Source organism: Gobius niger (assembly GCF_951799975.1).
Source record: "Gobius niger genome assembly, chromosome: 12".
Taxonomy (NCBI): domain Eukaryota; kingdom Metazoa; phylum Chordata; class Actinopteri; order Gobiiformes; family Gobiidae; genus Gobius; species Gobius niger.
Window position 1 is genome coordinate 25,313,929 of NC_136863.1, and position 27,273 is coordinate 25,341,201.

The window sequence follows — 27,273 nt, forward strand, 5'->3', positions numbered from 1 at the left end:
CTATTGTTTTCCAACCTTATTTTATTTTCAATTTCTGTAAAAAAAAAAAAAAAAGTGGACAGGAGCTAGCTGTTACTCAACATTGGCCAACAGTGCACATTTAGCTGTGGTAAATGGTCTCACTTTACAGAGCATTATGTACCTACGTTAGGCTCAAAGCGCTTCACTTCAGACAGGGGGAGTGAATGTCTTGCCCAAGGACACTACGACAGTGCGCACAGGCGGGAACCAGGATCCTGCTCTACCCTCTGAGCCGCTGTTGCCAATTTACTTGATAAAGTAAAGCTCTTGAAAGTCATCAACTGGACTGTGCTGTCTGAGTTGAGGGCTTTGAAAACCTTTACTCCTGCACATATAGGCCTACTTCTGTATTCTTGTGATTGAAATAATGATCAGGCCACATTATATTTTATGACCAATTTAGGGAGATATGGAAGACATTTCCAAAGGGTTCACATACTTTTTCCTCACACTGTAGGCCTACATCCATATTCTTGCCAAACGCTTCATACTAGTGGTGTTTTAAAATGCTACAAGTTGCCAATTGGTAAAAGTGGTTGAATACACATTTAATCAAAAAAGCAATAAGAAGTGAACAGTATTTGGTGAGCCTTTGTCGATGTCAAAGGTGCAGCAGTCGGATTGGATCTGAAAACATTCCTCTGATGCTAAAAGAGGGCTCATTGGATCACTGCAGTAAAAGCAGGGTTAAAAAAAAAACATACAAACCAGGTCCTCTTCAGACTCGCGGGGCCAGACATTAGCAAGAATGAGAGGAAGCCAAGGCACTCTGAATTTGCAAAGTACAAAAATGTCTTTATTCACAGCGACACCAACGTGCTTTTGGGACTCTTTAGCGGGGGAACATTCCTTTAATGTTGCTGCTGATTTTCCATTAGAGCGGATGTTTCGCTGTTTTCCTGGACAGCCAGCGATGTCTCCTGAGTAAAGATCACCTTATTAATGCATGGAGTATAAACAGGCTCCCGCCATGAACTGTGCCCGCCTCTTTTCTCCTATCTGTTAACATGGGACTGGAGAAGTCCAGATAAAATCAGTTACTACACGAAAACAAAGCCGTTTTTAGGCCGCGCGGAGAAACGGTGCAGTGTTGACATGTTGGTGCAAATGAACATTGGACATTTTACACAAATCAATCGACTAAACATCAGATTTAAGCGGCGAACATTTTCCCCTCTTCTCCGTTTAAATTAACAGGTCTACCGGAAGTGTCGATATAACGCAAGTGCCGAGACAAGGCAAAAAGAGGCAAAAGTGGGCGGGGCGGAATAAGGTGAATAGCATAACACTGAGGTGAAGGACAGGTCTGTTTAACTGTCCTGTACTCCTCTGTCAGTATAATAATCGAAGTTGAAACCATAGCAGTAAAAGTTGCAACAAGGCTAAATTCTACAATGTTCTGAACTCAACCTATTGAAATAGCTCATTGATCATTGACTTACTTTAAGATTTCGGTAAATTCCCATCTGGAGACGACAGCAGATCACATCCACCAAAAAGCCCACCACTCCATGCAGCATACCTGAGGCCAACACACACAGAAATTAACATCACATTCAGTCAATGCCAACTGCAGGTAGTGGGGGCAACATCAGTGCTGAAATTAATGAGAAACCAATCAGTTGAGCCTGGTGGGCGACATGGGAAAAATGTTCCACATGCATGAAATGACATCACCAAAAACGCAGATTTTCACCGCAATCAGATCAGAATTGGGTTTTATCATTATATTTCCTAGCCCTAAATGAGCCCAGTCAAGTTTTCTGGACTGCACCCTCAAAGGACATCAGCAGGTGGGGCCAAGTGTTTTGACTGAACATAAAGTTTCAAGGGTGTTTTGAATTGTATAGACCTTTTAAGGATGTTTGGAAATCTTTTTATAACCTCACCCAGCTTTATACTTCTCAATAACTTTATTCCGGACCTGTCTGGTGTGTTCTTGGACTTCATGATGCTTCTGCTCCACAATAGTCTCTTAACAGACCTGAGACCATCACAGAGCAGCTGCATTTGAACACCACACTTTTCAGTTTTTTATTCATAAAAAAAAAATCAAAATCATGTATAAATTTCATTTCACTTAAAGGAATAGGCCACCGTTTTTACATACTGAGATATGCTCTTACCTCACTTTAGTCTAGTTAATATATCCCCGTCTGGTCTTTGTCCGTGCGCTCTGCCAGGCAAACGGAGCACATACGCAGCCTCTCCCACATGTCACATAGCTCCAAAAAAGCTCACGATAGAAGCTACCAAGCTCTTCCACGTGTTCCCTATTTAAATAAAGTTACGTGAAGTGTTTTCATGCGAAGTATATTTACACAGAAATGTAGCATGTCGATTTTATAAGCAAATAAAAAGGGGAACTATATTGTGAGGCGTAATGATACGAGGAGTAAAATGTCCGCGCAGTAACTCCTAAAGACTTCCCCCGCTCACTTCCGTCAATAACCTTTAGGAGTTACTGCGCGGACGTTTTACTCCTCGTATCATTACGCCTCACAATATAGTTCCCCTTTTTATTTGCTTATAAAATCGACATGTTACATTTCTGTGTAAATATACTTCGCATGAAAACACTTCACGTAACTTTATTTAAATAGGGAACACGTGGAAGAGCTTGGTAGCTTCTATCGTGAGCTTTTTTGGAGCTATGTGACATGTGGGAGAGGCTGCGTATGTGCTCCGTTTGCCTGGCAGAGCGCACGGACAAAGACCAGACGGGGATATATTAACTAGACTAAAGTGAGGTAAGAGCATATCTCAGTATGTAAAAACGGTGGCCTATTCCTTTAAGGCTCATTCATACTTCACAAGACGCAAGAACTTCTTGTTCTTGCACCCTGAGCTGCAGAAGTGAAGTGTGAATGAACCTTAAGCGTGTGTCTTTCACATAAAAATTTCAATTATATACTTTTGTTTATGGTCCATAGTATGGCAAAATGTCTAAATGTTACAGGGGGGCCCATACTTATGCATACCACTGTAAATGGTCACATTTACTCGCATTTGCGCTTTTCTACCAGCATTGGCACTCAATGTGCTTTACATCAAGGAACCACTTACCCATTCACTCTCTCATTTATACACAAGTGTAAGACAGGTGAAGGTGAAGGTAGGTGAAGGACACAACCACTGTGTGCACGAACCGCCAACCCTCCGGTCACAAGACGACCCACTCTATTCTCTGTGCCACTGTCCCTCTCTCTGTTTTGGTCTGCAGGCCACAGCGGTCTGTGGGCCGGTGTGTGTGTTAGGGATTTTCAGTGCCACTAGGAGCTGACCGAGTCACATCATCTGGACATTTCAGTTCTTTTAACTTGAAATATCTCATAAAGGCTCATAGCACTTCTGTGATTTCTATGCTGGCTAGTACCAGTCCAAGTGGCATTTTATTGGATGTCTTATATGCCCCTCAGTTCCTCTCAGAACTATTCTAAAGTACATTGACGAGAGTAGATGTGACTGATTTCTTGACGTTCTGGTAAGAAAGAAAAGCATGAACCTGTGGTGGAGAAGATGCCTCCGATGATGCCACACAGTCGGACGAGGAACTGCCACAGAGGCATGTGCTGCTCCGTGACTCTGATCATGAGGGAGCTGATGTCATACTTCATAAAGATCCCAGAGACGCCGTGACTGCCCAAAGCATGGTTTATCACCCGCTCCTGTGGGACACACAGTCAGTAAAGTGTGAGTTCTTTTTGTCGGTTTCCTGATTCAAGAATTCATTTACCATGGTGGCGCATAAACAAACCACGGCTTCTCTCATTTGCAGTTTTTGTAAACCACATCATTATACAAGATGTTTTTGTACATCTTTGCCATGTTTTTGTGGAGTTCAGCAGATGTTTTACTGCCGGATCTCTTTGCTAGCTATGAACAAAATATCTGTTTTAAAAGTAAACAATAAGTTAGCATCAGCTAAAGGCTTTTGAGCAGTATTTCAGACCTATTAATACAGAGATTTCATCTTCTGAAGCCCTCCCCATCTCGGTGCCTCGGACTACATAACTGTTTTGTTACTGCCAGCATACAGTTCACTGGTTAAAGTCACTAAACCAGTTCGGAAACAGATTCAAGTGTGGGGTAAAGACTCTTTAGAGAAACTCAGGGACTGCTTTCACACAACGGATTGGAATATTTTCAAGGATTTTGCCACTCACAACAATATTGATATTGATCTCCAGGAGTATACAGAGACTGTCACTGCCTACATCACCAAGTGCACTGAGGATGTTACACTCTATCATCAGACCATCATTATCAGGTCCAACCAGAAACCTTGGATTACAGGTGAAGTCCTCAGGTCCAGGATGTTGCCTTCAAATCTGATGACAAGGAGAAGCTGTGGACAGCTAGGGCCAACCTCTGCGGCATCAAAAAAGAAGATAACTGATCACTTCAGAGACAGCAGAGACACTCAGAGTCTGTGGGAGGGAATAAAGACCATCACAGACTATAAACCTCCTCCACAAACCTGTGACAGTGACACCTCTCTGTTGGACGCTCTAAATGAATTCCTTGCTCGCTACAAGGCACTCAACAGAACCCCAGCACAAAAGCACCCCCTCCAGAGGACCAGGTCTCCAGAGAGTGTGTTAGCAGGCTGTGGTCCCACCATGCCTCAAAGCAACGACCATCATTCTGGTGCCACGTCTTCTCCCTCCCACCCTGGACCCATACCAGTTTGCTTATCGGTCCAGTCGCTCAACTGAAGTTGCCATCTCCACTGCACTTCATACAGCCCTCACCTACCTCGAAACAAAGGACTCCTAATGCTGTTTTTATACTTTAGCTCAGCATTCAACACTATAATCCCACAGCAGCTAATACACAAACTGCTCCACGTGGGGATCAACACATTACTGTGCAACTGGCAAGTCCTCCAGAACCATCACACTGAACACGGGGTCTCCTCAAGGCTGTGTGCTGAGCCCCCTCCTGTTCACTCTGCTGACCCATGACTGCACTCCAAAGTACGCCTCAAACCTTTTCATCAAGCTTGCAGACGACACAACAGTGGTGGGCTTCATCAGCAACAGAGACGAGTCAAACTACAGGAGTGAGGTGAGCAGTCTGGCCATGTGGTGCACACAGAACAATCTCTCTCTAAATGTGGAGAAGACAAAAGAGATTGTTGTGGACTTTCAAAGAGCGTGGGTCCAGCATGCTCCTCGAACAATCAATGGTGCTGCAGCGGAGAGGGTGACCAGCACTAAGTTCCTGGGTGTGCACATCACAGAGAAGCTCTCCTGTACCATGCACACTACATCACTGGTCAAGAAAAGTAATCAGTGTCTCTACTTTCTCCTCAAGTTGAGAAGAGCCAGAGTCCCAGCATACGTTATGTCCAACTTCTACAGAAGGACTATAGAGAATCCTGACCAGCTCCATCACTGTGTGGTTCTTCTACAGAAGGACTATAGAGAACATCCTGAGCAGCTCCATCGCTGTGTGGTTCTTCTACAGAGGGACTATAGAGAGCATCCTGAGCAGCTCCATTGAAATCGAAATCCGCGCAGTAATCTTCACTTTACTGCGCAGTAATCTTCACTTTACTGTGCGGATGCCAAACTACTCCTGGTATTATTACGCCTTACAATATAGTTCCCCCCTTTATCTGCTTAGAAAATCCACATTGTTTAATTTTGTGTAATTATACTTTGTAGTGTAACACTTCACGTAACCATATTTAAATAGGGAAAACGTGGAAGAGCTTGGTAGCTTCTATCTTGACCTGTTTTGGAGCTATAGAGGAGAGGGGGAGAGACTAAATGCTAACGCCGTCTGCGCTGTGTTTACGTGACTGAAGGCACGGGGGAAGACCAGACAAGTCCTAAAGAACTCGTCAAAGCTAAGGTAAGAACATATCTCAGTATGTAAAAACGGTGGCCTATTCCTTTAAGGACATGTACTCCACCCGTCTCACCCGCAAAGGGGACCCTATGCACCATCACACAGTCTCTTCAAGATAAAGCCTTCAGGGAGGAGACTGCGGAAACCACGGGCCAGGTCCAATCAACTGAAGAAAAGTTTCCCCCACACAATCAAGGATGAGAGAAATATAATTTAAACTCATTCACAAATGGTTTGACAAATAAAACATCTTTGAATCTTTTAATGTGTGACTAATAATATTTTGAGAGAGAATGATACATTTACTGCTTTACGGTAAATTGTGTAAATAAAACTTTGGCCAAAGGTGCCTGTGAGGGATATTTCCAGGCCAAACTCACCCGCTCTGTGACGGAGTACTGATGTGTGTCCGCTGCAATCTTATAGGTGTTGAGCTTAGTAGGCACGATGGTGATGAAATACTGAAACATGTGATTCGCTGCACAGAGACCACAAATATCAAAGCAGGAAATTACATTTTTTATTCCATGATAAAATACATGATAATACTTACATTCTGGGGAGACCTTTTCTGTGCCGTCCAGGGTGCTGATAATCCCAGGGATCATCTCTCCAAACGACAAGTGGTTGATGCGATGGGAAAAGTTAAAAGCTGGATGACACAATAACAATTAGATCAGTTTATGAGGGCAGACATTGTTTTTTTTTGATAATTGCGTCTGAGCTCATCATTATTTGGACATTTTTAATAATTAGTTGTGTCTAAACTCAATCGCAACTTTTGCGGCGCATTTCTAACATCCCAATTCTTCACAGGGACAAGTTTATAAACCTGTTTCACAGTTTTCAGGGTCAGTTGTTCGGGATCACTGTCACAATAATGCTGAAAATGATTTGCCTGCCAGTTCTGGAAAGTTAAATATACAGCATCTTTTCACATTTAATGTCTAGTTCTGCTGAGCTCATTTAAAGCTATAGCATAAACAGATGTGGATGGTAGCATAAACAGATGTGGATGGTAGCATAAACAGATGTGGATGGTAGCATAAACAGATGTGGATGGTAGCATAAACAGATGTGAATGGTAGCATAAACAGATGTGGATGGTAGCATGAACAGATGTGGATATTAGCATTAACAGACATGGATGGTAGTGTAAACAGATGTGGATGGTAGCATAAACAGATGTGGATGGTAGCATAAACAGATGTGAATGGTAGCATAAACAGATGTGGATGGTAGCATGAACAGATGTGGATATTAGCATTAACAGACATGGATGGTAGTGTAAACAGATGTGGATGGTAGCATAAACAGATGTGGATGTTAGCATTAACAGACATGGATGGTAGTGTAAACAGATGTGGATGGTAGCATTAACAGATGTGGATGGTAGCGTAAACAGATGTGGATGGTAGCATTAACAGATGTGGATGGTAGCGTAAACAGATGTGGATGGTAGCGTAAACAGATGTGGATGGTAGCATAAACGGATGTGGATGGTAGCGTAAACAGATGTGGATGGTAGCGTAAACAGATGTGGATGGTAGCGTAAGCAGATGTGGATGGTAGCCTAAACAGATGTGGATGGTAGCGTAAACAGATGTGGATGGTAGCATAAGCAGATGTGGATGGTAGCGTAAACAGATGTGGATGGTAGCGTAAACAGATGTGGATGGTAGCGTAAACAGATGTGGATGGTAGCGTAAACAGATGTGGATGGTAGCATAAGCAGATGTGGATGGTAGCGTAAACAGATGTGGATGGTAGCGTAAACAGATGTGGATGGTAGCGTAAACAGATGTGGATGGTAGCATAAACAGATGTGGATGGTAGCATAAGCAGATGTGGATGGTAGCGTAAACAGATGTGGATGGTAGCGTAAACAGATGTGGATGGTAGCGTAAACAGATGTGGATGGTAGCATAAACAGATGTGGATGGTAGCATAAGCAGATGTGGATGGTAGCGTAAACAGATGTGGATGGTAGCGTAAACAGATGTGGATGGTAGCGTAAACAGATGTGGATGGTAGCATAAGCAGATGTGGATGGTAGCGTAAACAGATGTGGATGGTAGCGTAAACAGATGTGGATGGTAGCATTAACAGATATGGATGGTAGCATAAACAGATGTGGATGGTAGCGTAAACAGATGTGGATGGTAGCATAAACAGATGTGGATGGTAGCGTTAGATCCACTCACAGTCATGACTGACGAGCGCTGCGAGATGAGCGTGTCCTCTGGGATGTGGGATGGACCTGTTTGGGAAGAATATCTTCAGAAAACAGTCTAATAACTTAAATCAAACAGAATCCATCATTACACGACGTACTTGCCCACAGTTATATGGAAGTTTCCTGCCACTTTGTTGACATAAAGATGTCCATGAATCCGGCAGGCGTTCAGAGGGGCAGGACTGTCTTCACTGGGAACAATCAGCATTGATATTTTTACACATTTACTAAGACAGGTGCTAAATTGCGAGTTTGCGCTTCGTGACAAAACTGCCTTCGTTTGCATATTTATCAGGTCTTATGTGATAGGCAAGAAACGCAAATATCAACTGCACGTGTTAAAACGCTTAGTAAATGACCCCTCATATTATGTCTTCAACAAACAAATAATGCTTTTGTACTTTTTGATAGAAGATGGCGGGGCTATTTTGATGGCAGACTTGAAGAGGACGTCTTGAAGGGAGTGCTCTAACCGGAGACGCTCCTGGATGTGCAAAAGTGTACTGAAAAGACACACATGTTTATGTTATCCTATCATAGGAAGTGTTTTTAACTCTGCAGAGGGTTAACAGTTTCATACAACTGTAATAAACATTAGATCGTATACTCACAGTTGCCATAATCTTTGCTGAGGGGAGAGCTCAAAGTTTACCTGGTAAAGACAACAATGGTTTAGTCAAGAAAATGCTTATTTGATATCATTAAAAACAAACATGATACTTACAGGCTCGTACTCTAAGCCGTCTGAGGCCACCATGGTTTCTGCCAGATCCAGCACATCAGCGCCTATGTCTATATCAAAGGGGAAAATACTCTTTAGTAATGAACCATTTTAAAATCTCAAAGGAAACTGTATTACTTACACTGACACTTCATGGCAACGGTAATATCAACGTTGATCCTTAATTTACTGTTAATAAAAGAACAAAGAGATATGTAATGAATGCTTCATAATATTATGGTAGGTTTGGTCTTGAATGCATGTTAATGAACAAACATGAAATACATGCATGTGAACAGGCTAGGGTCACACAGGGGTCACACAGGACATTGCTGAATCAAATTTACATCAAAGTACATAATAATCAATTATCATGATTATCATAATAATAATATAATTATCATCATTATAAAGTCTTGTTTTTTGGACAGCTGGAAGCATAGAGGAGTAAATGCGGTCAAAGAGATTCCAAGTTTCTCTGTGGTAGAAGAAACATAAAAATCCTTTATTCAGGCTTGGACAGACACTAGCATGTGGCCTTTCTGCTGTCTGAGTGTGTATGCACACAACCGGGACCCACAGCACTCACCGTTTTTTGATGTTGTTGATTGTGAATGGTTTGAGTCTCACCTGGTGAAGTCTTTGTCCACTTCGTATTCGTACTTCATCCACGTGTCCCTGTACACGAAGAACTCCAGGAAGGCCAGGGCCGCCATGAAAGTGAAGGCGATCAGCGACACTACAAGGGAAAATAATCAGAGATAATACAGAGGGTATGGGAGTGATGTCACAGCAACAGAATCCAAATGAGGTCCAGGTCTGTGTTCTCTGTTCTACAGATCTGTCACATTAACCTTATGGACAGTATGGTTGCATGGCGACGTTAGCAGAATGAATGCATCTCGGAGACATCTCCAAAATGTGACGGCTAAGATGTCGCCGTGACTTCTCTGCGATGTCTCACAGGTCGAGGATAACTGCTTAAGACCGCTGAGGTCTCCACTGAAACTGTTTTCACCGAGGCCACCTGGAGACTCGCCTTATCTCCAGGGGACGATGCGGAAACATCTCCGTGACCAGCGGCAACTTGGGTCACCCATTTGTCTCCAACTCGTCTCCAGGCTGGTGAGACAAGTTTAGCTAAGTGGGGAGTTGGCTCTAGCTTGTAGCTGCTACAGTGCTCAATGCTAGGCATGCATTGGCCAAAATGGAATTTAACAAGATAGATAACGCCTTTTTACTTGTTTACTTGCTCAAAGAGTGAGCATTACTTTAGACTGGCCGTTTAGATATTTTGATCAAGTTCATCAGGTGTGGTCGTTTTATTGCCTGTACTTCATGACATTCATGTGCAAATAATGTCCAAATTGAAAAAAATAATAATAATCCTATATAATTATTACATTTGTTGAAAACTTAAAACAAACATATAGCATAAAATAGGTTAGAGCAGCCATTCCCCCTTATCGATCCAAAAATCTCTTGGGGCCCAGAGAGAATCAGATTCCTTTATACAATACAAAGTGAATTGTACAGCTAAATTTACATTGAAAACAACATTTAGCAAAGAAATGTACATTTCCTTTAAAAATATATTTTTCCCAATGTACTTGTTTTGTAGACATATACATTTTGTAGTGCCTCTGAGGCCCCTCAGAGGCCCCCAGACCCCACTATGGGAGCCACTGGGTCAGAGTAAACAGATGACATGTACGTCATGTGCACCCACATACAACTGAAGGCTGCTCTAAGATCATTTTCAACTGTTAAAAAACTTCATCAGAATCAGTATCGGGTTTATTGCCTTTGTTTGCCAAGGAATTTTCTTTAGTGCAACATGAAACATAAAATGAGTTTGGTTGAGATAAATAATAAAATAAAAACTATCTATAGATGTAATAATTGGATTTACAGACGCATACCTGTCCCTCCACTGGCCGTAGACTCCACATAACTGTCGGGAACTTTAGGGAAAGCATCGAGCTCCTTCACCAGGTTCAAAGCTTTCTTTTTAGTCAGTCTCCTCATGTTGAAGCCAGCATGACCACCAGACAAACCAGTCAACGACCACCGATCTATTCTGAAAACGAACTACGAGCTGGACGTGTCCGGCAACAGCACCGTTTGACCTCTGACCTCACCGCTCACAAAGGAGCGCGCAGTCAGACTCAGCGCCGCCTGCTGGTGAGAAACATGCAAGACACATATACCGTTCCACTATAGTATTAGTATGCATCTCTAGTATGCACTGTGTAGTAATCTCGGCGCGGATAAGTGGAGGAAATAAATAAATGTATCTTCAGTAACAAGAGAACACTTTACATTTCACAGCAAAGGTTTTAACACATCAATTCTGTGTTACAACTGTGAAAGTATGAAGATGGAGAAGATGATGATTGATGATGATGTGATACAAACATACAAAATAGATTTGCCAGCAATATTTATTTTAACACATTAGCTACATTGTAGATGTCCTACCAGAGTTACAAAGCTGCTGTGCTAGGGTCTTATGTGTTTCAAATCTCTCACTCTCACTCACTCACTCACACACTCACACACTCACTCTCACTCACACACTCACACACTCACACACTCACACTCACACTCACACTCACACACTCACACACTCTCACACACACACTCTCACACACACACTCTCACACACACACACACACACACACACACACACACACACACACACACACACACACACACACACACACACACACACACACACACACACACACACACACACACACACACACACACACACACACACACACACACGTCTCGTATCTGTTAAGAACCGCAACCAGTTTACATGAGTGCTATGTATGTTCATAATGCACATTTTAGCCCCAGGTGGTCCGGTATAGTCCTAAACCTGCACTGAAGTCTTTACCTGACCACCTTTTACAAACTAGCCAGAGAGATGGAAGAACAGGGCTGCAGAGGCCTGGTTTCGCTCAGAGAGACGTGACTGGGAACGATTAGAACACACCTGTAATAGAAAGAAACAAAACCTACAAATGTGCATGTTTAGAGAAAGTTATTATTTACGCAGATACAACATAAATACAACTTTTGGACTTTTTGCCCCGAACAAAAGTGCGTTAACAGGATAGACAAATAGTCTGACAGATATTTACAATCGATACATGTCCTGAACCATGTTTATCAGATGTCCACATACTGTCTGCATTACTGAGGAAATAATCATGTAAACATGTTGACAGTTCACTGTGCCGTTACAGTGGTTATGGCGGTCTTTGAAACATATTGAAAGCAGTGGCATCTCTTTCACATATTATGTAGCATATATTATGTAGCAGTCTGATACTCAAACAAAATCGTTACACGCAAAGATTCTGCACCCAGTAATATATTTGCCCAGGAAAGTCCACTGGGATTTCAGCACGTGTTTTAGTGGTAAGGATAGGGCTGGGCATCGCAACATTTTTTTCAATACTGGTTCTTTAACAGTACTTGGTTTCTATACCGATACTACAATATTTGTCGTCTAGAACCAAAAAACAGAACAATAATGTGTGATCTGCAAAATATCGTGTTCATCTCCAAGAAATGTGTGAAAAATGGGGAGCAATTTTGGAAAAAAAATGCAGTAAAATAGGGAAATATTAGTAATAAAAAATGAGCAAAAATGGGGGAAGAAATCATCTACTTAAGCTGAAACAACGAAGTCGGATCTAAAGATGAAGGTTCTTGAGTCATTTTCTGTACTCTGTCGTGTAAGACGTTTCGCCTCTCATCCAAATGGCTTCGTCAGCAACACTAAAGTTTCCAGCTCAGATTAGATAAAGACCACTCTTTATCTCTTTAAGCCCCTCCCCTTGGATCAAAAGATAGAAGATTTTTTCCTCCTTTCCAAAACTACTTTTTTCCAGTGCCATTCTGGTCTTGTTTAAGGATACCCAGCCCAGGTCCGGAAATCTACATGGAACATGGAAGCTTCCTACAGAAAGGCCCAAGCCTGGGATCAAACCAGAGGCTTTCTTGCTGTAAGGCAAAAGTGCCAACAGCTGTGCCACCATGCTGCTATTTAAAATACAAGTACATAAAAAAGCATAACCTACGTTTTTTTAAGATCCTTTCATAAACACAGACCTGATCCTTAGTCCAAAATCACACACAAGAGAGAGGTTTTGGACATTCATAAAAGTTTACCCATGACATCTTTGAAGAATAAAAACAAAATGTACATCTAAGTATCAGACCGCAACGTAATAATGTCGGAATAGTTAGAGAAGTATTACTTCCACTCTAAAAGGCAAGATTTTCAGTACAACTAAAAGTGCGGTTTATTCGGCAGGCACGGAGTCCGGGCCCTCGTCTCTCAGGACAGCCATCTCGGAGACGTCAGAGGGGGGCGTGTCAGGCGGCTCCTGGGTCAGGTCCTCAGAACACCGGCTCACCGTGGGCGAGATCACATCCGGACTGGTGTCGCACGACTCTGTGCTCTGTTCGGGCGTGGCTGTGGCGGTCATGACGACGCCGGGGGGCAAGGGGTCAAATTGGTCATCCTCGTCCTCCAGAATGGGCGACTCGTGGATGTCTGTCAGAAGGAGGAGGCAGATGGTTTTGAAACAGATGGAGGCCGTGAGTGCATGGCTGAACAGAAAGGGTGAACTCACTGCTGAACGCCTCCGGGTTCTGCTTGGCGATCTTCCCCTTCAGAGTCCTGTGGATAAGAGTAAATGTAAAACGCTGTACCACCCAAAGCTGAGTGCAGTCAGTAGACCTCACCTGATTCTTCGAAAGATACTGTCCAAGTCTCTCTTCATCTCCACTAAGGTCCTGGTGTGCAGCAGAAAGCGCTCGTTCATCTGCTGCAGCCGCACATTGGACAGCCCATTGAAGTTAATCAGCATTTCATTGGTTTTCTCAAAGCGGTCGAGCCTAGTAGTAACACACAAGAGTGCTTTTTAACAGGAGAGCACAGAACTGCACAGTACAACCGGAAATTATTGTTATTGTAATATTACAGTGCCTCTCGAAAGTATTCATACACCTTGAACTTTTGCACATTTTGTCATGTTTACAACCCTAAACATAAAGATTTTATTTAGATTTTTTACTGAACGTTCACACACAAGTAACAGACAACTGTGAAGTTAAAGCTAAATGATACATGATTCTGTTTTTGTTTTTTTTATAGAAAAGTGAAAAGTGGGGCGTGCGTAAGCATTTTCAGCATTTTCTGAGTGCATTAAATTGCCTTTATAACATTCCTAATGACTCCAGAATGTTCACTCCTTGGCCTAACGGTTAAATAGAGGCCACCTGTGTGTAATCTACTCTCAGTTTAATTTCAGCTGTTCTTTTAGGCCCTCAGAGCTATGGTCGGAGTGTATTGATCATTAAACAACATCATGAAGGTCAAGGAGCTCACCAGAGAGGTCAGGGATAAAGTTATGTAGAAGTTTAAAGCAGCATTAAGTTATACAAAGATTTCCCAAGATTTAAACATCTCCCAGGGCACTGTTTAATCCATCATTCAGAAATGGAAAGAGTATAGCACCACTGCCAACTTACCAAGACACGGTCGCCCATCTAAAATATTATATCAAACAAGGAGGACACTGGTAAGATATACAACCAAGTGCCCCAAGATAACTCTGGAGGAGCTGTGAAGTCCTGCAGCTGAGCTGGGGGAATTTGTACATGGGACAACTATAAGTCGTACTCTACACAAATCTGGCCTTCATGAACGAGTGGAAGAAGAAAGGCATTATTGAAAGGAGGCCATAAGAAATCCTGTTTGAAGTGTGCTAAAAGTCATATGGAGGACACAGCTCCATGTGGAAGAAGGAGCTTTGGTCGGGATGAGACAAAAATTGAACTTTTTGGCCCAAATGCAAAACGTTATGTATGGAGCAAACCTGACACTGCTCATCGAGTGCACCATCCCCAGTGTCAAATATACGGGGGGAGCATCATGCTGTGGGGCTGCTTTTCCTCAGTGGGGACTGGGGAGATTGTAAGAATAGTTGGGAAGATGGATGGAGTCAAATACAGGGACATTTTGGAGGAATTCCTGCTGGAGTCAGCAAGAGAACTGAGGCTGGGGCGGAGATTCACCTTCAGCAGGACAATGATCTGAAGCACAAAGATAAATCTACAATGGAATGGTTCAATAAAAACATATTAATGTGTTAGAATGGCCCAGTCAAAGTCCTGACCTAAATCCTATTGAAAATCTGTGAAATAATGTGAAAACTGCTGTTCACAAACGCTCTCCTTCTAATGTGACAGCGCTTGAGTTGTTTTGTAAAGAGGAATGGGCTAAAATGTCAGTCTCTACATGTGCAAATCTTGTAGTGTCAAACCCCCAAAAAAGCAAAAGGGGGTTCCACAAAGTATTCATTCATGCTGTATGAATACTTATGCACGCCCCACTTTTCTGTTTTCTGTTTTTGAAAAATAGCAGAATCATGTATCATTTAGCTTTCACTTCACAGTTGTCGGTTACTTGTGTGTGAACGTTCAGTAAAAAAATCAAAATAAAATCTTTATGTTTAGGGTTGTAAACATGACAAAATGTGCAAAAGTTCAAGGTGTATGAATACTTTCGAGAGGCACTGTATGTGAACTTGTGAAGCAATCTCTATAGCACAAGAAGCTGACAACATATCTCCAAATCACAAAGGTCTTCTACTGAAACAAACAGCCTAAAAACAACAATGGTTTATTATTGTCATTTAAAATGACAGTTTGTCAGACTGCAAAGCGAGGAGAGTGAGAGAGACCTTTAGTAAACGATCAAGATGAGGCCCTTTCGTCCCAGTTTTGAAAATGAGGAGCGTGACACTGACACCGCATTCACACCAAGCAAGCGAAAATATCGCTCAGCTTGTTCTACTGCCTTGGCCAGGATCTCTCTGCTGATGAAAAGTGTGAAATAGTTGAATGCCTTGGACTAGGTATGAAAACCTTCGAGATTTCACGAAAGATTAAGCTTAATCATTGTACTGTGAAGACATTAGTGGCTGATTCAGGGCACACACGGGTTTGTGCAGATAAAGGCACAATGAGGACGGTTTCTGCCAGGCAAATACATCAGAGAACAGCTGCTACAAAGCAGCAAACAGGTATTTGAAGCTGCTGGTGCCTCTGGATTGTCCCTAACATTAAGGTGTGTCCTACACATTCAGAGGCTTGCAGTTAAAACTGTTAATTGAATGCTGACGAGCAGAAACAGTCAAGCTCCCTACCCTTCGCTCCTGATTGGGCCTGACAGGCTACTTTACAGGAAAACTCGTCTCATTGGTCGAAGGGACATCCCGAGGGATTCTGATTAGTTACTGAAATCAGCAAAGGGAGGAACAAAATATTATTCTTTAATGTAACTTATCTTATGTCAAATTTCAGACACAGACGGTCAATTATATGCAATCTATTACATTTGTTAAACATTTAACTTACAGACTCAGGGCTGCCAACTCTCACGCTTTCACCGTGAGACACACGCATTTGAGTGCCTTCACACGCTCTCACGCCACACGCCTCATATCACACGCTCAACTAAAAATCATCCCTGATTTTTTGCAGTGAGCGGCTGCAGACGCTTTATTTTGTCTGTGTGCCTGTCAACGGCTCCTCTGGCGTGTGTTTGTGTGTCTGTCGGCGGCTCTAGTGATGTGATAAGAAACGGGTTCGCGGAGAACGGCTCATTTTGAGCGCGGCTCCGGGGAAACAGCGAGAGAGCGCGCCCGAACGCTCTCAGCGCCAGCTCTCCCGGGTCTGTTCGCTCAGCTCACTCCACTCCTGGCCGCCTCCGAAGCGACACCACCGCGCCCACTGCCTCCTCCGCCCCGGTCACCTCCGCCGCCGCTGCCCCACGAGGAGCTCAAAGTGAGCAGCATAAGGCAACGAGTTTGAGAAATAAAAGTACTAATGAAATAATAAACAACGGTTACAGCGGAGATCGCGTTGAAGCTAAACCTCTTTTACTTCAGTTTTTTTTTTCCCTCTTGCGCGAGGGAGAGAGAGGCAGAGAAAAAGCAGTTTTTACATTGAATAATCATTCAAAGTTTAATCATCAAACATGCTCTAACATACTGCAAAATACAGGGATCAAATGTTCATATTTTCTAAAGCTTGTGCTGCTTTTTGTTGGTAATAATTGGAATGACTGACGCAGAGAAACAGAGACATTGTGTCATTGTACCTTTTGGCAGGGCTGTAACGATGAAGGGGCCTCTGGGCATTTGCTGAGAGGCCCCAGTTTTTAAGGGGCCCAGAAATATAATTCTTTAACATCAGTAAATAGACCAGCTAAAATTATTATTTATGATCTAAAATGCACCAGATTGCAGGAAATCATATCTGAATTCTAAAAAAATTATTGGGGGAGGACCCCCAAACCCCCCCTTCAGAGTGCCCTCCCACACTTTCAATAGGTTCTGATGGTCATGTGGGGTGGAGCCAAAGCCCCTCTGATCCATAATGCAGCTCCTGACATGCTCAGTCATGTTAAACGTAGACTTTTTGGGGGGCCATGAAAAAGGCCCCCCAGCTCGGGACCGACCAAAGTCTCACTCCAAAGTTTGGTGAAAAGTTGGCAGCCCTGCAGACTATCACTTTAAAATGTTATTGATTGTGCTTTACATTTTCAAGACAGTTCCTGAACATCCCATTTTTCTCTGATAGAGAAGCAAAATGCGGCTCACATGTGTCTCTGAGCCTGGATGATGGCGTTGACATCTTCAGAGTTAACCATACTCAGCATTCTGTTACAGAACACTCCTGAGGCAGTGGGCTCCATGATGAATGATGACGATGATGATGATGATGATGGCAGAGGACTCCTGCAGAACAACAACAACAACCACATGACAGGATTAGTGGATAATATGATAAAGAACATGTGCAGATATGTCTCAGTAAATTGGGGACACATTCTCATTCCAGGGCCTTTAGCGGACACGCTTTAATCTAATCTGCTATGGGCGAAATGAAAACACTGAAGCATTAATGGTCATTTCTCACCTACAGTCCTGTCACGGCGGCTGCCTCACGTCTCACTCAAATACAGTGACGTGCAGTAAACGTCCCCAAGTGTTCTCATTAGTTTGTAAAAGAAATCAGTCCCACAGATACATTAGCATGGTTAGCATCGCTAGCATTAACGGTGAAAGACAATAACTTCCGGTCACGAGCTCAGCGGTCTGCTTTTTCTTTTACCCAGAACGATAAGCGCGTACAGGCTTCCCCCTAGCGCTCACAGCGCGCACCTGCAGTGTGTGTGTGTTATATTTTATCTACGGGGTTACATAAGCTGATGATTTGATTCTGTTCTATAGTATGTGCTTGTTACATATAGATATAACATATAATATATGTTACATAAGCTGATGATTTGATTCTGTTCTATAGTATGTGCTTGTTACATATAGATATAACATATAATATATGTTACACAAGCTGATGATTTGATTCTGTTCTATAGTATGTGCTTGTTACATATAGATATAACATATAATATATGTTACACAAGCTGATGATTTGATTCTGTTCTATAGTATGTGCTTGTTAAATATAGATATAACATATAATATATGTTACATAAGCTGATGATTTGATTCTGTTCTATAGTATGTGTTTGTTACATATAGATATAATATATGATATATGTTACATAAGCTGATGATCTTTTTCTATATTGGACAGATACTGCATTGTGTCGGGAACGGGCAGTGTGTGCTTTTTCTTCATCGCAACACACCCAGTCATAAATCGGCACACTATTATTTTTATTCACAACCAAATAAATAACATTAAAAAAAAACGAAACATAAAACATTGATGTAACAAGGGCTTCTGTTGTAAGCAGTGTTCATTCTGACCACGTATTTTAATTTAGTTTCAATCTTAGTAATTTGACGAAAATGTAATTTTATTGTAATCCCGATTTATTCAAATAATTCTATTAAATTTTAGTATAGTTGACTGTATACAGTCAAAATGTATGTTTACGCTTGTAACAATGTATACACTCCCCAGGAAAAAGTCCTTGTAAAAAGTTGATCACAAAAATATATATACAGTATATTAGTATAGCTTTGGGCGACTAAAAGTGCATTAGCTTTGCTTTAGCAGATTCTGATCCACAGACCTCAGAGCCGGGCTGGATCAGAGCACTGATATAGGCTATAGAAGAGCCTGACCATGCACGGCTCTGAAAGCTAGAACCAGAATTTTAAACTTGATCCTATAGGACACTGGCAGCCAATGAAGTTGTTTTAACAAAGGAGTTATGTGGGTCCTCCTGTTTGTGCGGGTCAGAATTCTCACTGTAGAGTTTTGCACTAATTGTAGTCGAGAGAGCTCCCTCTTGTTAAGACATGAAAACAAACTGTTACAGTAGTCTAAACCTGAAGACATGTTCCTTAGTTGAAAGAAGCAGTTTCTCGCTAGCTGCTTACAGTGCTGCACTAATGACATGCCTTCGTCAAAAATAACTCCCAAGTTTCGAAGGCTTGGCTTCGCAGACTGGCCTAAGTCACCCAGGTACTGTTTAATCCCTGGAATTGAATCATCAGGTGCGATTACCAGGGTTTCCGTTTTGTCTGCATTGAGGTGCAGAGAGTTATCGCTGAGCCATTGTTTTATTTCCACTAGACAATGGAGCAGAGAGTTTAACTTCTGGATTTCAGATGGCTTAAAGGAACAGTAAAGCTGGATATCGTCAGCAAATAGGTGGAAGGAAACATCACTGAACCTTTGGATGATCTTTCCCAAAGGGATCAAATACAACAAAAATAAGACGGGACCTAAAACGGACCCTTGAGGCACTCCACACAACAAACCCACAGACTCAGACTATTTCATGTTCATGTTTGTTCTCCAACAAGCTGTGAATTGAAATTATGATGACTTTAGTTTATTCTTTTACTTTTTATCCTGTCATATAGTCAACAAAAATATCTGGAAATTTTAGTCACAGTTTTAGTCTCATAAACAACTTTAAATGTAGTTTTAGTCTCATTTTAGTCATTAATGCTGGTTGTAAGATTGAAAATTGCATAATTTTCTAAAAGTCAAAATGTTTCAGGAACAAAAACAAAACTGACATCATTATGGAGAAAACTCACAAAATTACTTTTATTAAGGGACAAGTAAAAAATTACATGAAGTATAAAAAATACAAAACAGCTTTGTCTAACTTGTCAGCTAAGTAAATGCATAGCAGCACAGAACATGCAAGTCTAAAGTTGTTTTCTACAATTCTGCAAAAAGTTTGAAACGCTACAAGCTACGAAGGAAAAGGTACAGTTTGGTTGGTTGGTATTTCTAAACGATACAGATCAAAGTGTTGGTATTGAATAAGTTAGGATTAAGGTTAAGCAGTAAATAAATACAATCACAGTTCACGAATATCAACACCCAGTAATTCCACACAAAAGGAACTAAAGTCTGTGCAAGAACTACATTCCTCTTTGGATGTATTTCAAGCCGTACTACACAGGTCTAACAGAATCTAAGAAAGGATACAGTGATACAAATAAATATAAAATAAATAAATAACGAGCCACGTTGAACCCACCCCTTATGTACAGAACACACCCACTGCTCCAAAAACAATTAGCACATGTACGCAGCTTCATATTAGTGTTCAGTGAATACTGAAAGAACGTACTAATGACCCTGGGCAAACCTGCACTGAGTTTACATGGGTGGATTTCATGTGCTTTGGCTTTTATTCGATAAATAAAGTAAATAGATTATATATATCACAACACATTTGTGGTATATACCAAGCTATGGTAAAATTTTGCGTGAACGCTATATAAAGTCTTTCACCATATACTGACCAGGAATGACAGAGCACTGATACTGAGATGCTGAATGACTACAGACCGGTGGGGGTTTGCTGTGGAATATTGTGATATTGTTATATGCAATGACGTGTTTTTTTTGGTTTTTTTGTTTTGTTTTTTTTACATACAAAAATAAGTTAAAATTTCAAAACTTGATTTAAAAAGAAAACAAAAAATATAAAGTAAAATTTACAGCTTATATAAGGCCATGCAATTTTGTACTCATGCATCAGATCGTTGGATCGTCTTTTGGATGAGTGGGCTTGCCATTCATGCAAAATGCACTAAGTGTTGCTGAGGCCACCGTAGTTGGAGCTACTGTCCCTTTTGTTCCTTAATACCAATCCAGAATGAACACTAGCACAGTCTGTAACACATTATCATTAAGGCTGGTGTATTTGCTGTTGAAGCTGTGAATAGGCCTTTTATAGTTCAAACCAAACAAAGACGGGGAACACTTTCTAATGATACACTAACAAGTCTTTGGAAAGCACTGGGGAAAACCTGATTCATCTTTTACAAAACATTTATAGTGCATTCCTTGTCATTTATTAACCATTTATGAGCACAATGTTAAAGATGCATTATGCAACTTTTTATGTAAAAAAACATTAGTGCGTATTTCACCTTTCAGTTACCTTTCAGCTTGATGCTTCAGGATCAATTGTATTTCAGTTTTGTAGGATTACTGGTAGGGTTTCGGAATGTAATGTATATGCAACCATGGATACGGTACCATCAGCAGTGAAAACCTACCAGAAGTCTAAAAAACAATTGATCCTGGAGCATCCAAGAGGCCATTAGGATGGTAAGTAAAGGCGCTATGCTAACCACCCACGGAGCCGGGTCACTGAAAGGTCAAATACGCATTAATATCCACTTTTTTAATATTTATAGAAAAAGTTGCATAGTGCACTTTTAAGGGGCTATAAGCCAACCTCTTTTCGTAGTGTTACTACGGCAACATACAGCACTTATTTAGGTACCTAAATTCATAGTCATGACAGAGGCAGTTGTAGCTATTGGCTACAACATTTGGCTTCCCGCAGTTGTCAATTATTTGAGTCATTGAATGTTCTCTCCGGTTTCTCTCCCCAAACTAATGACTACACAACATTAACGGATTTATTCTACGTCATTCACTTTTATCTTGTCTATCCCTCTGCAGAAAATACAAAAAAACAAAATAATCTGTGACCTAATATTAGGTCACAGATTATGCGCAGATGCCACAAAGGTCTGGAAGAATGTCTGGAGTAGCTCGGATCAAATCCCAATTTTAAAGTTGAGTAATGAAGAAATATCCAATTCTTTCCAAATGCTTAATAGTGTGCAGTTATTCGGAAGTGTAACCAAAGACGGTAATCCGGTCTACAAACACAAAGTCTTATAGGAAGGTGGATTTAAATAGACACATACAAAAGGGCAACTGTACAGGTGTGTGTCTAAAGAACCATTCATTCCCACATCTCTTTTCCTGACTCTGAGAATCTACAGTTAACTTCATAATAATAATAATACCCATGTGAACATACAGTTGTCCAGTCTATGCTTAAACGTGTAAAGAGTTGTGAAACTATGTGGAGATGTTCAGGTAGCACCGCTGCTCTGCACTGTCGAACGCTGAGTAGGATTATTGCGTTTTGGAATTTGAAAAAACAAAAACTGTAAAAACAACCAGTGAATTCGAACTCCAGCATTTCATCTTAAGTCAACAGCCAAACACCACAAACAAAAATATGACACAACAGAACAGAAAGTCCACGAGTGACTGTTTGGACAAAAGTGGAGCTTCATACGCGAGTGTGGGAGCTGCGATCGGAGGCCACTTCTGTCAGTTAAGTGCTTGAGAAAATGCAACACCCCTTTGGGATTCTTCAGAGATGTGTGCAAAAAAAGGTGAGTTTTTTCCCCCCCCCCGTTTTTTACCAGGCTGCTTCATCGGCAACAGCCACGCTTCTGGTCGGAGTGGTTGTCACGGTAACGCACAGCGGAGCCGGCGGGTGGCACATGGGCACCTCTCTCTGCTGCTCTGGCTCCAGCTCGTCTGCCGGGGATTTCTGCCTGCCAACATCTGCGCCCAGCTCCTCCTCTCCCTCCTCCTCCTCCTCCTCCTCCTCCTCCTCCTCCTCTTCATCCTCCTGCTGCTGCTGCTGCTGCTGCTGCTGTTGGCGCTGCTTTTTGCGGCAGCAGGGTTTGAACAAATGGGGGTCAATGAGCACCTCCCCAAAGCGGCCCTTGTAGATGATGCCGCAGCACACCTTTTGCCTAGAAACACATTGAAAATGGCAACTCTTAATATAAAATGATTTACATGATCTCATCAAACTCAGTAAGAATGAGGAAAACCCTGCTCTTAAACTATTGTTGGCTGAACTCTCTCTATTAGCACGTGGGAGGACTTTACTATTACTAATTAAATAAAGTTCCCTGAACAGGGATTAGTCCATAATAAAGTTACTCATTGAATTCAAATTCAAAGTTGACATGAACATCTGCCCCATTAATATAATATTGAAGATATTGGAAAACAGTTCAATTAACACAGTGAATACAATTATTTTAGTAGCAAAGATTCTTTTAAACTATTTGAATTCGAAAAGATTATAGCTACAAATAATGAAAAAAGAAATTTACATGATAAGAAGTGGGAATTAATGGCATGGGACTGATGCTCCCAAATGTTGATTCAATCGTCAATTATTTACAAATGAACAAATTGACTATTGAGTGTTAATATTTATTTGAGTCACTATAAACGTATATATATATATGAATGAATGAGTAACTTTACTATGGACTAATCCCTTTATTGAATGGGTCATGGTACTGGCACATTAGCACATTAGCACGGTATGGCCCGCTTTTGCTCTGCCCAATACCGCCAGACCTCAGAAGCTAAGCAGGAAGGGCCTGGTTGGTACTTGGATGGGAGAAGCCTGAATGAATGTAGTGAGTGAGTGGTTGGTGGTGGGAGCGGCCGGTGGCGCAGACTGGTAGCCTCGCTTCTGTCAGTATAGTGTGAATGAATAATGCATGAAATTGTAAAGCGACTTTGAGCGTCTGGAAAAGCTCTTTATAAGACTAATGCATTATTATTATTGTAATATTGTAATAATATTATTTATACATATATATACATACATACATACATACGTACGACGTACGTATATATACTGTGTATTTATATATGTATTTATTCACAGTATGTATGCAGTATGTATACAGTACATACTGTTTCCATACTGTATGTTATTGCAACATATATAATACCTAAGTATATGTTATTCCAATTATGGACCGTAATGTCTTTCTTTTTCTGATTGTTATGTCAGACTAAGTTAAGTAAGTTCTTGTTGGTTGTTGCTTTATGTGATGTATCTCTTAAAGAAAGTTTTAAAAGAATAATGATGTGATTCTTGGTGGTTGAACATGTATTATTTAGGTATGATTTTATTTGGGGTATAATTAAGCTTTTGTAAAGTATGTTTATGAATGTGTATAAATGTGTACGTATTGTTAAGTCTGTGTACATGATCTTCGACTGTATCATGTTTCTTGTTATTGCAGTGTCATGTACCTCTTCCAGTAAGTTAGATCCAGGAAGGAGAAGACAGGAGAGCGGCTGGACCCTGGGCTCAGCTCGCTGTCGGAGCCGTCGTCAGACAGGTTGCTGTAGCTGGGAGACTGCGCTGGAGAAGCACTGGAGGTCGTGCTATGGGCGTCCGAGTCTGTGGGCACACGGAAAACTGTCAATGTCTGTGGTGTCTCAAAAAAAGCAGAGTTTAAACCAAGAAAGAGCCAACTGACTGTTCCTCTTGAGCTCCTTCTGCAGCCTGCTGATCTGGCTGGGCCGGGCCTTTTTGGAAATAGACTTGATCTTCTTGGGCCGTGAGGTGAGCTTCAGGCTGGGGCCTCCTCGTGCATCCACCACCTTTGAAGAGGAGAGAGTCACTAAAGCCTCTGCTGCCAGCAGTGACCTTGGAATACCATTGTCTTTTCTTGTTTGTGACAATATGGTAAACAAAAACTCACGTGATTCCAGTTTTTCTTGGTGCCCACAGGCAGCTTTTTCCACCGTTTGACCAAAAGGACGCAGGCGTTGCAGATTTCACCAGATCGAGTCTCACTCAGCCTGCACAAGAGCCGAACATCAGCGTGAGCCAAGTTACAGGTGGGCGTCTCTCCCCGTCCACAGCCACGTGCACTTACCCGAAGCAGCTCTTGAAGTCCTTCTCGTAGCGCTTGCTGTCCGTGAAGCGGGAGCTGGAGGACTTTGCGCGGCAGATGCAGCAGCCGTCCAGGCTCCTGTACATTTTCGGCTTGTGGAAGCCAAACATCTGGGGGGAACAGAATTCACATTCATTAGGCAAGGTCTGATCACTTCCCCAGCAGTGACAGAGCCTTCTCTAATGGAATCGTATAATGCGTTTATTTCTGCAGAAATGTATGTTGAAGTACAGTGCGTTTATGTGGAGCGCTATGACCCACATGCAGAAGTAGGTCAGCACTCAGACATCGTGTGAGACGGATCAGGTCCTCACGCTTCATTTCAACAATCCAAAATAAAGCAGTGGCTGCGCACGCTGCCTCCAGCATCAACACTTTTCATTTTAGCAGGACGGAGCTGTGTGAGATTGAACGTCAGGGGGAGGATCTAGTCCCATCTACGAATGTGAGGGATGTGCAGAGGAATAATGATTTATGTTGCTAGGCAAATTTAACTCTCGGCGCACCACATGGAGACCTGAACTGCGGCAAAACTGTGAGCCGCGCCCCCCAGACTGCTTTTTTTCTGCCATCAGTCCTCGGGGTCCTCTGACAGTGCGGTGCCACGGCGAGCAGCCAGAGCAGGGAAACAAGAGGGATCTCCCACTTTGAAGGGGCGTCCACGAGGCGCGCTCCACAGGCGCGTGTGGAGCGCATCCCCTCGGTTGAAGTCCCCTTTTCTTCTGTCTGTTGCTAATGTATAAGTTCAACCATGAAATGAAGTTGATGCAGCATTCAGCTTCCCCCCGGAGGACAGACAATGATGCCTCTTTAGGCGCTCAGGGTAAAACCAAATGTTAAAGTGTCCACAGCTAAGCTGTTTGTAGTCGTGTTTTCAAAGACAGAAGTTGTTTGTAAAAAAAAATTGACTTTGTAATAACGCACGGACAGCCACGTGCTCCATCATCTTTCCACCAGAGAAGCTCCTCTGTAAAGCGTAGACGATCTCTGCAGCAGAATACAGTACGTGACGTAACTCAACATGGCAACACGGAGCACACTTCAAAGGCGGAGGCTGCGTGCAGAAGGGGGTGTGATGCCATTTTCCGCTAAAGCGATAAAAACTCTGTTCAATTCTGGAAAAAGCCCTGGGACTTTTGTCAAAACAGCGGCCAGTGAAAAAAAATCTCGTCAAAATGTGGAAATGACTTGTTTATTGTCGAAAGAAAAGTGCAAGTCGCCGATTTCACCGCCCACTCCAGGAGGAAGCATGGCATGCCACACGACCTGCTTCATGCGCAACCATTTTATAATGACCGTCCTAGACTCGACGGCCCAGCTCTATGCCCCGCTCTCCGCCTCTACCCCGCTAAAGAAAGTCCAGTCAACACTATACAACACATGATGTGTTAGCTTTGAAAGGAAAATGTAGCTTTTGTGGAACAACGGTGTAATTTGATCTTAACTCTTTGTTATTCCACAGCCGCGTCACTGCAACAGTCCGAGCACATGCGTCTGAGAAGTTCAGGGCTGGCCTTAAACTGAAATAACGACACGGGCTCACAGTTAGGAGCCAAGTGTCTAACTTGGTCAGAGTTTTCGGAGGCTTTGGTGAAGAGCCGCTGTTTTGTTGACAGAGGTGCCCGCGTGTTGAGACGCATCTCTCGTGCGGGTGGGCGTGAGACTAACTTGGCTTCTGTAGCGCGTAAATGTGGAATAGAGCAGACTCTTGGCACTACAGCCTCAGCGTGGTCCTTTCAACTCATCAGCTCCACAATCAGCTCCTAAAACAAGTGCTGAAGACGTTACAAAGAGCGACTTTGTGACATTTAGAGTAATGCACCGCAGAGACGGTCAGTGCGGAGCAGCCACTACACCGCTGCATGCAGGCGCAGTCTGCTGCATGGACTTTCTTAAATGCACAGGCAACTTTAATGCAGGGCATATCCCCAAACAACTCACTGTTCTGAACAACTCGAGGCTTGCTTTGAAGCGTATCTTTTAATCTACTCTGGCCATCTTCTAAAACACATCCAGGTCGGTGCGTGAACGCAGCAGCTCTCCTTACCTCGCTGTAGTGAAGTCAGATGGAAAAGTGTGAATCCGTATAAGATACTAGAGTTCCTCATAGAACATCTCCTGCATCAGTAAGTCTCTTGTTGATGTCGGCGCTTGTGGACGGGACTGGAGAGTTGTGGACAAAGTGCGCATGCGTTGTATCCACACCTCCATTTCAGAGTACAGCGTTTTTTCTTTTTCTTCAATCAAGCCATTTACATAAACGACGTGTGACGTGTCCGTGCGTCTGCATGCTACTGGCCATATAAGGACGGAACATTGCGCGGGAACAGGGGCTCGGCCCCGGTTGCTATGGCACATTGGAG

At 42.4% G+C, this 27,273-nt stretch overlaps 3 protein-coding genes across 3 annotated transcripts; all 3 read right to left on the reverse strand.

Annotated features, from left to right (window-relative positions):
• Positions 1 to 726: 726 nt before the first annotated feature.
• On the reverse strand, positions 727 to 10,865 carry ergic2 (ERGIC and golgi 2; the record flags this gene model as incomplete). Its single annotated transcript, XM_079568094.1, has 13 exons — positions 727 to 941; positions 1,464 to 1,543; positions 3,527 to 3,689; positions 6,261 to 6,358; positions 6,434 to 6,532; positions 8,085 to 8,140; positions 8,215 to 8,307; positions 8,518 to 8,619; positions 8,728 to 8,768; positions 8,841 to 8,908; positions 8,980 to 9,026; positions 9,468 to 9,576; positions 10,760 to 10,865. The coding sequence occupies 13 exons, from the start codon at positions 10,863 to 10,865 to the stop codon at positions 873 to 875; spliced, it is 1,131 nt and encodes a 376-aa protein (XP_079424220.1). The 3' UTR covers positions 727 to 872.
• A 2,218-nt stretch (positions 10,866 to 13,083) lies between these two features.
• kxd1 (KxDL motif containing 1) lies at positions 13,084 to 17,668 on the reverse strand. The gene is made up of 4 exons (XM_079568568.1): positions 17,531 to 17,668; positions 13,605 to 13,757; positions 13,493 to 13,539; positions 13,084 to 13,413 (listed from the first exon to the last, which is right to left on the reverse strand). The coding sequence occupies exons 1-4, from the start codon at positions 17,623 to 17,625 to the stop codon at positions 13,160 to 13,162; spliced, it is 549 nt and encodes a 182-aa protein (XP_079424694.1). The 5' UTR covers positions 17,626 to 17,668; the 3' UTR covers positions 13,084 to 13,159.
• A 4,839-nt stretch (positions 17,669 to 22,507) lies between these two features.
• On the reverse strand, positions 22,508 to 27,144 carry sinhcaf (SIN3-HDAC complex associated factor). The gene is made up of 6 exons (XM_079567901.1): positions 26,958 to 27,144; positions 24,893 to 25,020; positions 24,716 to 24,815; positions 24,491 to 24,614; positions 24,261 to 24,411; positions 22,508 to 22,948 (listed from the first exon to the last, which is right to left on the reverse strand). Exons 2-6 carry the CDS (start codon positions 25,018 to 25,020, stop codon positions 22,606 to 22,608), a joined length of 846 nt encoding a protein of 281 aa, XP_079424027.1. The 5' UTR covers positions 26,958 to 27,144; the 3' UTR covers positions 22,508 to 22,605.
• Positions 27,145 to 27,273: the final 129 nt, after the last annotated feature.